The 12,345-nt window shown below is 41.2% G+C and overlaps 1 protein-coding gene across 5 annotated transcripts in view; it reads left to right on the top strand.

Annotated features, from left to right (window-relative positions):
- adcy2b (adenylate cyclase 2b (brain)) overlaps positions 1–12,345 on the top strand; it is a 56,444-nt gene that overhangs the window by 29,019 nt on the left and 15,080 nt on the right. For 4 of the 5 annotated variants that reach the window (XM_084379456.1, XM_084379454.1, XM_084379452.1 and 1 more), the window contains 9 exons: positions 2,136–2,263; positions 3,822–3,980; positions 5,577–5,709; positions 8,962–9,138; positions 9,224–9,264; positions 9,357–9,437; positions 10,077–10,146; positions 10,429–10,526; positions 11,237–11,321. In XM_084379456.1, coding sequence (XP_084235582.1) covers positions 2,136–2,263; positions 3,822–3,980; positions 5,577–5,709; positions 8,962–9,138; positions 9,224–9,264; positions 9,357–9,437; positions 10,077–10,146; positions 10,429–10,526; positions 11,237–11,321 — 972 coding nt within the window. The remainder of the gene's footprint in view (positions 1–2,135; positions 2,264–3,821; positions 3,981–5,576; positions 5,710–8,961; positions 9,139–9,223; positions 9,265–9,356; positions 9,438–10,076; positions 10,147–10,428; positions 10,527–11,236; positions 11,322–12,345) is intronic. The other variant, XM_084379455.1, reaches the window with a different exon arrangement.

The raw sequence follows: 12,345 nt of genomic DNA, 5'->3' as shown, positions 1-12,345 counted from the left end.
GACTAGACTAACAAATTCAACTAAACAACCCTTCTGCTCCTGCACTTTCTGGGTGGATGCATTCTGGTCACTTTGCTGACAAGGGGGATAGGGTCCTCTCTAGGGGTGGGCTCTATGGCCTAAGATTTATATCATTGTACTTTTAATTTATTTTTTCGGTACAGCATTATATGACTGTATTACAAAAAGAAAAAGAATACTCCTACCAAACAAATGCAAAGGTCATGACAAAGGCCATTTAGGCAGACCCTCATCACCTTCTCCATGTATAGTTTTGACTCCTGCCGTCATTCTCTGGGTTAGACTGGGGGTAGGATTAGGAATCTAAACAGCATTTGTAGAAAACCTAAAAAATATTTAAAGTACAATAGTTAGTGTAACACAGGGCATGTTGACAAGGATATGAGACCAGAAGGAGCTTCCGTGTCAACAACAGAACCACCTGAGCTTGTGTTGCAGGATTCAGTTCCACAAAGAGCAACGTGACAAACAGTTCTCCACATACAACATGCCACTCTGGTTGTTTAATCAGCTTAATGTTAACTCAATTTCTCTTGACTGTCCCTTAAAAGTAACCACATTAACTATGGACTGTGCGAACATGCTTACATTAACAGTAAAGTCAAACAATGGCAAAACTCACAGGTTCCAAGTTTGAACGCAGTAATGATCCATCCGTGAGCTTGAGTTTTGAAGTGTATCTTTTTGACATTGCTATCCAGTTGTTGTGGGGACATTTCCATCAAAATTAAAGTTACTCCACAGGCTCCACTTCCTCTAATTGTGGTAGTAGATGAAGGAGTTTGTGTTGGGTTTTGCAGACAGCAACATAGAAATTGGGTGCTTTGTTTACCCTCCACTTGTGTAACCGAAGTCAGCATTAGTGAGGAAAACAGTAGTTGTTGGACTAAACTTTAGTTGCATGAGTACTTGTTAAGCCCCTTAATTGCATGTTATCACAGCCACAGTGAAACACTTTATTTTTAATATGCTAGAACACTTAACTTGTCTTGACACCGGTGATGAAACCGATAAATCCACCACCTTTAGTAATCCCTCATACTCCCTACTGTGTATTAGGCTGTATTTTCTTGTGGTCATATATTGGATGGAGATATACTGTGCTGTACAGTGTTTATATTCCTCTCCGTAGAGGATGTGACTGACAGAGACAAAATATTGGAAATACTTTCCTGTATAATGCAGTCAAATACTGCACCACGACAAGATACAGCTTCGCATTTAATTAAAATTTCAGGGAGGCCACAATTGCCATTTAAACTACCTTAAATGAAACTTTTTTTCACATTAAGGTTTTGAGAAGAAGCTTGTTCTCTTGTGAGGCTCAGTGTGATTCCAGTCCATATATTTGGGATGAATAAACCACTTGTGACTGTGGAAGCCATGCAGAACATGCATCATACTGAAATTACAGTACGGCATCAAGAATTCAGTTGGTTTTAAGGCATGAATTAATGATGTTCAGAACATAAAATTATGTGATTTGATTCAAATAGTGCTTTCAGCTGATGTAATATGATGTCTATTACAGTCTAATTCTAATTTGAATACTGTGCACAGTTTAGTTGATTACAAAATAACCAAGAAGAGTCAACAGTCTTTCTTGTGCTGTCAATCAGATGAAGCACGGCCTTGAATGAATGTTTTCTGTGTCCTGCGGCCGGTGTCGGCCTTCGTACCTTACCTTCCCAGAGTGCCGTGCTTGTTAACAGCTTCAGGTTGTAGCCGTGTGGGCTGGTCGGAGTGTACCTCGCGGTCTCATGGGTGCTCTACTAAACAGTTGAGTCAGGCTCTCTCAGCTCCGTGTCCAGCAGCTCTGTCCTTCCGCCTGACGAAGCTGCCGTTACATAAACCCTATCCAACGATGAGCTGTTACACATCCCACATGTGGAATAAGAGCTAATGTGTCAGGTGTGTGGGTGTATGGTTTTGGGCTTGATGGATGTGGTTGTGTGTATGTGTGCCTGAGGGTTGTGTTGAGGTGACACAGAGCACTGGAACAGGCATTTTATAAATTAAATAGTTAACTGTTAGTACAGATATTGATGAATGCGGACAGATTATGGAGGTTGGTGATAAATGTTTCACTTAATCCCCCTCTCTCTCTCTTTTAGGAAAATGAATGTATGCGAATCAAGATCCTGGGAGATTGTTACTACTGTGTGTCTGGTCTGCCTGAGTCGCTCCCTCACCACGCCAGGAACTGCGTGAAGATGGGCTTGGATATGTGTGAGGCCATCAAGTAAAATACCAGATCTCTCTCTCTTCCTCTCTCTCCCTCTGTCTCTCTCTCACACATGCACGTGCACACACACACACACACACACACACACACACACACACACACACACACACACACGCACTCACAAACACAAACACAAACAAACACACGCCTGTCAAACAGATTGAGCAGAAGGAATGCCAGACTCGATTTCAGCTCTGTTTGAACTCGAGAGTAAACACAATGTGAATTTAATATGATAAGCCTCCCAACTGAACAAATAAAAATTTCAAACAAATGAAAAAGTATTCCCTTTCAGCCCCCCCCCCCCCTCCCCTTCCTTCTCTCTGCCTCGATGTCTTTCACTCATGCATGAACACACACACATTTACAGGCCTTTATGTTTGCTTGCCGGGACTGACCTTTAATCACAATCAGATTAAAGATGCTATCCAGTGTCGTCCACCTCCGACATGATGAAACGGAGTCTGTATTTCAGTGCCGTTCTGGAGAAAATACTGAATCATTTTGGCATCTGTAACAAAATACATTACTGGTTGCTGATGGCAGTCTATGAATGGATAAAAACTAGAGAACATTAGTTTTAAAAACTTAAATGTTCAACATTTTGCTTGATTTGTCAAGAAATAGTTCCTGCTTGTAACATACAACCCTAAACTGTCATTCTTAGATCGGTTTGTGTACAAATAAATGAAATGTGAGGAAAAGTTCTCCCAAAAAAGAAAATTCAGTCATTATCTACTCACCTCCATGCCGAAGTAAAGTCAGGTGAAGTTTCATAGTCGATACAACATTTTCGGAGCTTCACAGCAAAACAGCCTCTCAGCATTCTTGTAAACAGCTGAAGTAGATGGGTACTTGTTTTTCAAAGGTAAAAAACAACTGAAAAGAAAAAAAAACATAAAATGGCTCCATACAGCTTGTCCACAGTAATTCAAGTCTCCAGAACCCCCGAGTTCCCAAACTGATTTGAGTCCATGCACCCACTTTAGACGCTTTTAGCTTAGCAACTGCAGTGACAATTTTGGCTTTTAAAAGGGTCTAAGTAACGTCTTTTCAAATCAGTTTGCCTTGCATTACGCTGGATGAGCTTATGGAGCCATTTTATATTTTTATTTCAGTTGTTTTTTACGTTTTAAAACAAGTCCCTATCTACTTCAGCTGTTTTGGAGAATGTTGAAACGCTGTTTTGCTGTGAAGCTCCAGAAAGTTTATGACCTATAAAACTTAAAACACCTGACAATAATTTTCATTTGCGGGTGAACTCATCCTTTAATTATAATGGGACCAACTTGAAAAGGAGATGATCTCAAGGGTGTCATCCTGTTGTATGTCTAATTTTTGAGCTTTCGAGGTGTCCAGAAGTATTTTAGCTTTGGAAACATACAGGCTAGCTGTTTCCCTCTGCCGTCAGTCTTTATGCTGTGCTAAGCTAACTACATCCCAAATCCAGCTCTATGCTCAACAATTTCACTCTTGTTATAAAAGTAAATGAGCACATTCTCCACATCGGTGAACTTCTCCTTTAAAGATGAATTCTGCTCTGTACTCTTCACAGGAAGGTCCGAGATGCCACTGGAGTCGATATCAACATGCGTGTTGGTGTTCATTCTGGGAATGTCCTGTGTGGTGTGATTGGCCTACGGAAGTGGCAGTACGATGTGTGGTCACATGATGTAACACTAGCCAACCATATGGAGGCAGGAGGTTTGCCAGGGTAAATCGAATAATCAATTCTATTCATATAACCCAAATCACAATCACATTCCCAGTGAGCAAAGAGTGGTCTAGATCACGTCTTTTAGACGTCATTTATGGACATCCAAGACGTCTAAAAGACGTCCTCTGGGGAGCCAGAATGAAAGTTTTTTATTTGTCTTTTCTGGACGTTTATATGTCGTTTGTCAACTAATTCTGGCAGTCCGTGGACGTCCAGATCATAGCCAGTATGAACGTCTATTCTCAACTAATTCTGGATCTCAGTGGATGTCTAGATTATGGCCTGACTGGACGTCTTTTCTCAACGTCATTTATCGACTAATTCTGGCATGGACGTCCAGATCATGGCCTGGCCCGACGGACATGATATCAACCTGTTTTGGACGTCCACAGATGTTGCCTGCTCAGTGGGTTGCCTCAGTGGGCTTTACACTCTGTTCAGTGTTATGATATAACCAACATTGCAAAGAATGATTCACTTGATCTCACTGCCGTTGCAATGCTGGTGTGAAAATACTTCTGATTATTTTGCAGTTGGCAAACTGGAGGGATGTACCTGCAAGCTTGCCAGTTTTAGTTGGTAAAGCAGACAGGGAGTTATGCCCTGGGAATCCACTAACACATTCTGCTCTCTCTGTGATTAATGTTGAGTTGCACTTTAGCAAGTCAGTGAATTCCCATCTGCTCTGCTGCAGTTCCATGAAGTAGAAGTGAACATGTCCCAGAGGCCAGCAGTATCATAGCAGCATTATCTTGAGTTTCAGGGAAGGGGTCCGTGTATCAGTCTGGCATTTTCACCCTAAAAAGAATAAAATTCAATACTTTTTGCTCTTTTAACTTCTGCGGTGTGAAATTGTTAGCTTTATAAGTACCCAGCATTAAATATCATAAACCAGTTCAACCTCAAAAAAATATACATATCAGTATCGAGAATCAATGTTGGCTGAACCCTTGTACACCACCCCCTTAAAACCAAATACACCTGAGGGAACAACATATTGATGTGTTGCAGCAGCACCAAGAACAAGCACACACACCACACTCAGCTGAAAATATTTATATACAAGTGCACTATATGAATCACTTCTTCCTTCTCCATTACCAACTTGTTTTACATCCGGAAAAGCACAAGTTTCCACTCTGACACAGAACATTGGATACATTCGTTCTAATTCTTCTCAATTATAATTTTAGACAATTACAGCCACCTCATTTGACCGATCAGCTCCAAATTTGTTATGTGGCCATTAGGTTTGCCACCCCAGCACTGTAACAAGCATGGGAAAATTGGCTGGTGGATATATGTGTTGTGTGCTTCACTGAAAATAAGCTCTCCAGGGCCCCAGCGTTGTCTCGCTGGGCTGCTAATGGTTTGTCTCCTCTTATGGTGCTGAAAGGTATCTGAAAAATATGGCCACTGAAAAAAAAAAAAACATTCTCATCCCCATCACTCATCAGTCACTGTTTGTAAGGTAACAACAAAGGAGAATTGCAGGTCAGTGTTGTTATAGAGCTGGAAAGTAAATAATATGTTTATTGGACCTGTTGATACCACAATGACGCACGCTCTTAACCTCTCATTATCTGTCCTCAGGAGGGTCCACATCTCCTCAGTGACGTTGGAGCACTTGAAGGGCTCATATAAGGTGGAGCCTGGCAATGGACAGAGCCGAGACTCCTACCTGAAGGAGCATGGCGTGGTCACCTTCCTCGTCATCAATCCCAAGGTGAGATACCATCACTGGCATGGTTTTACACATTCACATATAGTCAGAAAGCATCGTTGAAGGATGTTCGAATACAAGTAAAAGCCGAGGATGTGGGCGCTTGTCACTAAGAGGGTAAATATAAAAAAGTGTTTTATAAGCTACTCAGTTTTTAGCCAAGTGGTGATGCTTTATATATGCAGTGTTGGTTGGTCAGTCCACCACTTTGATCCAGACTCAAATTTCTCAGTATCTATTTTCATGAAATCTTGTGCAGACATTCATGGTCACCAAACGATGAAACCTACTGACCTAGATGATCCCTGAATTTTCACGTAGCCCCACCATGAGTTTGTTGTTTTGAATGAAACATTTAAACAACTATCAGAAAACCTGAAAATCTGTATGATGTGTGCCTTATCAATGTGAGCCTGCTGATGTTAGCATTTCAAAGAACCACTGTGTCTAAACTATGAGTTTCACGACATTGATTTCAATTGAAAAATGATCAAAATGAGCCCTAATTTTCTAAATCGAACATTGAATCCAATTGTGACCTTGAAATCGAAAGTCAAATGAAATTGTGGATTTAGAGAATCTTGACACCCCCTAGTCTAAACAGCCTCACAGACTCACTAGCCTGGCTGCAGGCTCTTTTGTTTGTACGTTGACATATTTTTTGTTGAATTGATTTTTTTTTGCACTCAGACTGCCCATACTGTTAAAAGTTATTGTTATAATTCTTCAGTCTCACAGCGTACACATGAAGTTGGTCGAGGAACATAAAAAAATCAAGTGAAGTGCATTCAAGCATAACAGCAGAGAAACAGTATGAAATAAAATAACATAAAAACAAAAACAAGACTTGATACGTGGACCACACTTCAGTAACTTCATGAGAAACTAAACCAAACAAACAAGTCCTCACCATGTTCACCACTCTTTAGTGTCCTGCTGTCATCTGCGCTACTTACAGCGTATTCGGTTATGTTTCTGTATTTGCTGCTTTTTTCTAAATGTCGCGCGTGTGTTGTTGTATTGATGAAGTATCTGCTTACAGTGTGTGTGTTTGGGGTTATGATGATATAATGAGCGTGGATGTAAAAATGTGAAAGTCTATTTTCAGCACCACAGCTCTGCAAACTTTTCGATGTGCAGGTCAGGTTTACTCAAAAAAATCCCACGCCACCTTTTCATCCTGCCAGGGGCACAGTAGGCAGCTAAACAACTTCAACAATGTCAAGTATCCGAAAACAATATGATTGTTTGGTGAACCAATGACAGTGTATTATCAAATGAACAACATTTGGGCTGGTGTTCAGTCAATCGCTCCAATGAGAGAAGATCCCTTTTCACTGCTTGAGGTGTTGTTAGTGGCCTGAGACGTAGTGCAGCTCCTCCTGTCAAGGGAGGTTATAAAGGACAGCTTCACGACCTTTATGAGATCTGCCTCTTCTGTGAACTTTCTGCCGAGAAAGTCTTTATATAGAATATGTTGTTGGCATCCAGGATGTGCTCAGTGTTTTTGGCTTGGCAAACAAAAAACACCCCTCTGCCTTCCTAATCCCATCACGACTTGGCTAAGATGCACCCTCCTCCTTAAATATCTGCACTAAGACCTTCTTCCTTCAGGCATTCTGCATTCACTATCTGCTTGCTTCATAGACATCAGGGTTTTTGGTGGCATCTCTCTTCTGAAGAATGAAGGCCTTCAGTGCATCTTTTTAAAATGCCATCAGTAACTAACATGCAGAGCCACAGTGTCTTTTCAGCTTTGATTCCTCCAAATCCAGTCCTTTGGCTTTGTTTCGTCTTCTTGTTTCCCTCTGATTCCTCTTGACTAAGGTTTGGTAGCTTCCCCTTAAAGTCACCACATCACTTTAAACACTCTCACACTTCTCAGAGTGCAGATTCCCAGCTCGGTAGCAGCATATTGCTGTGGTGGACTGTGCAAGAAAAACACAATGAAACAAAACAATTCACCTCGCCTTCATAGAAGTTGCTAATATAAATGTTTGAGCATGTTTAGTTTGATTCTGTTGATTATTGTCATCTGCCAGAATGTGAAATGAAGAAGAAGTCATCTACTGACCAAAAAAACATCAAATATAACATATTTCGACACACTTTATCAGCAGGCGACATGTTTTCACAATCTGCTGTTGTAACTCTACCAGATGAGAGGTTATTTGGGCAATCATACAAGCATATAATCAGCTGCCTCTCTTCAGCTGACTTTTTCCTGATTTTTATGGTATCTCATTTGTGTATGCAGAGTAGCAACACTTGAGTAGAGAGATCTAATTTAGTCTGGCTCCAGGCAGCCCAACAGTAATTAACTAAACCACCAGTTTTAGACCTAAGCTGAGCCTCTGGGTATATAAACTGTGGTAACGTGTTTTCTTACTGTATAACATTATGACCTTATAGGAGTTGTCTACAACATATGACAGGTTGCTGCTCTGTCTCCTCTATTTACTGTAATGAAGATAGTTTTTCAATTTCTTATCAGATATTGGAAAAAGGCTGTGGGTGCTCACTGACATTTTCAAGAATCCCCTGAGTGGATCAAGGCCAAATATGGAGCATGGGTCGCAGGAGGTGTCATCTTCACTGTCATTGTCATTGATTGTCACTGTCAGAGCTGTTCAGTGCAGCCATGGGAAATGAACACCGCCTTTATCGACAGTTTCTTTTCCAATTCTGATAGGCTTATGTGCCATGTTCTTTGAATACCTGAAATCAATCACCAGAGGAACATGATGTGAAAAATCCTCCAAGGTTTTAAAAAAAAAACTTTGACTGTCACTGCTGTACAGTTCAGTGCAGGGTAGTATTTCTGTCAGCAGTAAAGTGGTTGTCAGAGAGAAGCACTCAGCGTACAAGGTGAAATAAAGGGAGAGTTGCATCACTTGCTGAAAGTGGTTAAAGTAGCTTAAAACAACGACTGGAAGGTCACAGATGTCAAGAGCTGTCAGTTGACCACTCTTACCAGAGAATCCAGTCCTTTTACTTTAACACATACTCTGTGAGTGTGAGCATGAACTACTGTTCACCTTTGTCAGAAATAAAAGTTTGCAGATGTAATGTTTGGAGTTAGTTATGTACACCAGCTTAATATGTTCAACATAGTTACTTACGTGGTCCTTCTTTTGGTCCAAGTGCTACTATATCACATTAGTGTAAGATGTGACCGCAGTGGCTGCTGTTCTGCAAGCATACATACAGTAATTTCACTATGCTGAGTTTCTCTGTTCCTGTTGGTTTTCCAAGACTGAGAGGCACAGCCCACTGTTGGGCGTGCGCTCTCGCCCCTCTCTAGACGGCGGGAAGATGAGAGCGTCTGTCAGAATGACGCGATACCTGGAGTCCTGGGGCGCTGCCAAGCCCTTCGCTAACCTCCACCATCGAGACAGCATGACCACAGACAATGGGAAGATCAACACAACTGTAAGTATAATGCAGCGCTCTCTGTCTTTCAAACATACACACTGATATTAGTCATTAAGACATGAGGGTCTGAATCCTGTTTCAGGACGTTCCAATGGGGCAGTACCACTTCCAGAAACGAGAAAGGTGAGCTAGGAGTAATAATGCATTTGTAATCAATCTATTGTCACAACATGTCTTCGCTTTTTAAATCTGTCCTCCCCTCACTTCCACTGCAGGTCTAAATCTCAAAGGAGGAGGTTTGAAGAAGAACTCAATGAGCGAATGATTCGCACCATCGATGGCATCAACTCACAGAAGTAAGCATTATATCACTCTTCACAATCACAGGTCATGCACAGTCACTTCAGATAAAGGCCCACTGAATAGTAGATACATCAAGTTGGAAGAAGCATCTTCAAAAGGTCAGCCTGTCAAAGAAGATAATGTTGTCCAAATGCGTTTTAAGTCAAGAGTCACAGATTAATGTAGCCCCAAATCCATTTGTTGTATCTTGTTTTATAGATGTGATAATTTTATCAACTGCTTATTAACAAAATGAGAAAATTACAGTCATTTCCTTTGCTGTCCTTAGCATTTCATGGTACATTTTACATAAGAAATAGCAAAAATTATTTTCACAGTGCACATCTTCTCAGTTTAATTCACCCCAAATGAGTTAGAACAGGTTATTAATGATACAAGAAAAAGCTCTCTGGCTTTACTTCACTATAAATTTGGTGTTTTCCTTGCGCATTTAATAAAATCGTAAAATAGGGGTAAGTTTAAGAAATAGAAGATTAAAAACAGTAATGTTACGTTTCAATTGGTACAATAACATTTGGTTCATTACGGCACCATGAAGGGTAATAGAATAGTTTTCAGATACCATAATGACACAACCCAGAGCCTGGTGCCTCTGTATTTTCTGAATCTGTCTGCTCGGCTTGTGTCTCCAGACAGTGGCTCAAGTCTGAGGACATCCAGAGGATCTCATTGTTCTTTCACAACAAAGCTCTTGAGAAAGAGGTAGGCGAATGCATACAAACCACCAGCCAGCATTTTTCACGGGGGGAAACAAATCAATGGGATTGTATAGTTGTCAGTGAGACAAGAGGCTGAACAACCTTATCAGGCACAGATTGTCTTGTTTGACTGCTTCATTTCACATAGAAGTCTGGTATATTTTTACATGCTGCATGCTTAGTGTTAATTTCACTTTGCCTAATCTCGTTTTCTTGCTGCTACACTGCACATCCCCATGAGGTTGTCCCCAGTTTTCTAATGTTTTTTCTTCTCTTCTCTCAACAGTACAGATCCACAACATTGCCAGCCTTCAAGTACTACGTCACCTGCGCCTGCCTCATATTCTGCTGTATATTCATAGTGCAGGTCCTCGTCTTGCCAAAGTAAGTCTGCAGCCCTTCACAGGATTCACACTGCACAGTCCCCATAGCATCAGCAAACTCCAGCTGTGGCAAGCGGGTTGATGTGAAAAAGCCATTTGACGCCAGCTGTCTCATCAACAGGACGGTGCTGAAATGAAAGAGGCAGGGGGGCAAGAGGCAGAATGCTAAAGAGCAGATGGAGATGAAAGGGCACCATGTCTGCTAGTGATTATAGATCAGGTGAATCAAAGTGTGTCGTCTCTTTAATGGCGAGGAGAGAAATTCACAGTCATGCTAATTTACTGCCACTGGGAGCCAAATGTGTAATTCAGCATCTGAGAGGCCATTGATTGTCTGATTCACCTCTCCCTCTCTCCCTCTCTTTATCTTTGCTCTGTTTGTCGCGGCATTGCTCCGCACATTTAGACGTGACATCATCTGTTTTATTGCAGGGATCCTTAAATCAGCCATACTCTGTTCCTCCTTAGGAAAAGTGATACATGAACATAACTGCATTACGAGGCACACACAGTATGCTGCTGTACAGTCCACAGTTCTGCTTCTTAATGTAAATGGATTGCAGGTCTGAGGTAGAATACATTAGAACCTTCATTACATTTATTGCCCTGGATGGCACTGCAGAGGTCCGAGAGGTGCCAAGAGGGTTTAGAATAATGTGTGTGCGTGTGTGTGTGTGTGTGTGTGCGTGCGTGTGCGTGTGTGTATTTCAGAACTGCTGTGCTGGGGATCTCCTTTGGCCTGGCATTCCTGCTATTGGCTTTGATCCTGCTGCTTTGCTTTGCTGGTCATATTCTGGTGGGTTTGTATGATTTTATCATTGAATACACACACACACATGCATGCACGCGCCTTCGCCAAATCTGTGTTAGAGATAACACAACGGAAATCACCTTTTCTTTTTCTTTTAATATAGAAATCCTGTACGCACATGGTGCTGTGATGCTCTAATGCTGATGAAACAATAATTTTCCTCAAGGTTGATGTCATGAACAAACACTCTTCTGAACACTTCATAAAGTTTCCTGCAACTTAGACCTGCATTGCGGGTCTGTAGTCTCCCCCTTCTGCAGTCTGAGTGGTTAAACACGCTGTTGACAAGCTTATGACTGTGTATCTGATATCGTTGGGTTGGTGTTGTTCTTAAAATATCATAATTAATGTTGCTCCAGGACCATTATTTTTAATTACAGAACACCAATGAAAACTTTATCTAGAGCAAGCTGTCATGGTTAATTGGGTTCAATATAGGACTTTCACTCAGGAGACTAGGGTTTGGATCCTGTCTGGAAAATATGATCATGTTCACTTATTATGTTCCATTTTGTTTTTTTGTTTTTTTCTGTTGCTGTTTGGTTAGGTTTAGGCAACAAAAATACTTGGTAGGATTTAGGAAGACAATGAAACAATAGCTTCTCCCATGTGTGTATTTTTACCCGAGTCTAAGCTATGACATTGCAAAAACATGATTGGTCAATTTCAGCGATCCTGGTCCTTGAGCAACAGCAGTTATGATGTTCCAGGAACAACACCAACACCATGTCAGATTGTGTTGCTCATGAAGCCAAACATTTTGCTCCTATTTGCTCTATTGCTGAGGCTGCTTCCTCATTCACCTCGCGCAAAGGAGTCATTGTTGGTTGATATACCGGTGCCGCAGTGTGGGAAAGTCACCACAGACTCCACAAAATTGTATGTATTCCCAGTCTGCAGACAGTAGCAATGTAACAAAAAAAACATGCAAAAACTCTGTTGGGTATACACTATTAAATAAGGAACTATAGATGGTGATTCTACTAAATTCATTCAGAATCTCTACATT

This window comes from Pagrus pagrus (genome assembly GCF_965226575.1).
Source record: "Pagrus pagrus genome assembly, chromosome: 17".
Lineage (NCBI taxonomy): Eukaryota > Metazoa > Chordata > Actinopteri > Spariformes > Sparidae > Pagrus > Pagrus pagrus.
The sequence above is the reverse complement of the archived record's forward strand: the minus strand, read 5'-3'. Positions and strand labels throughout refer to the sequence as shown.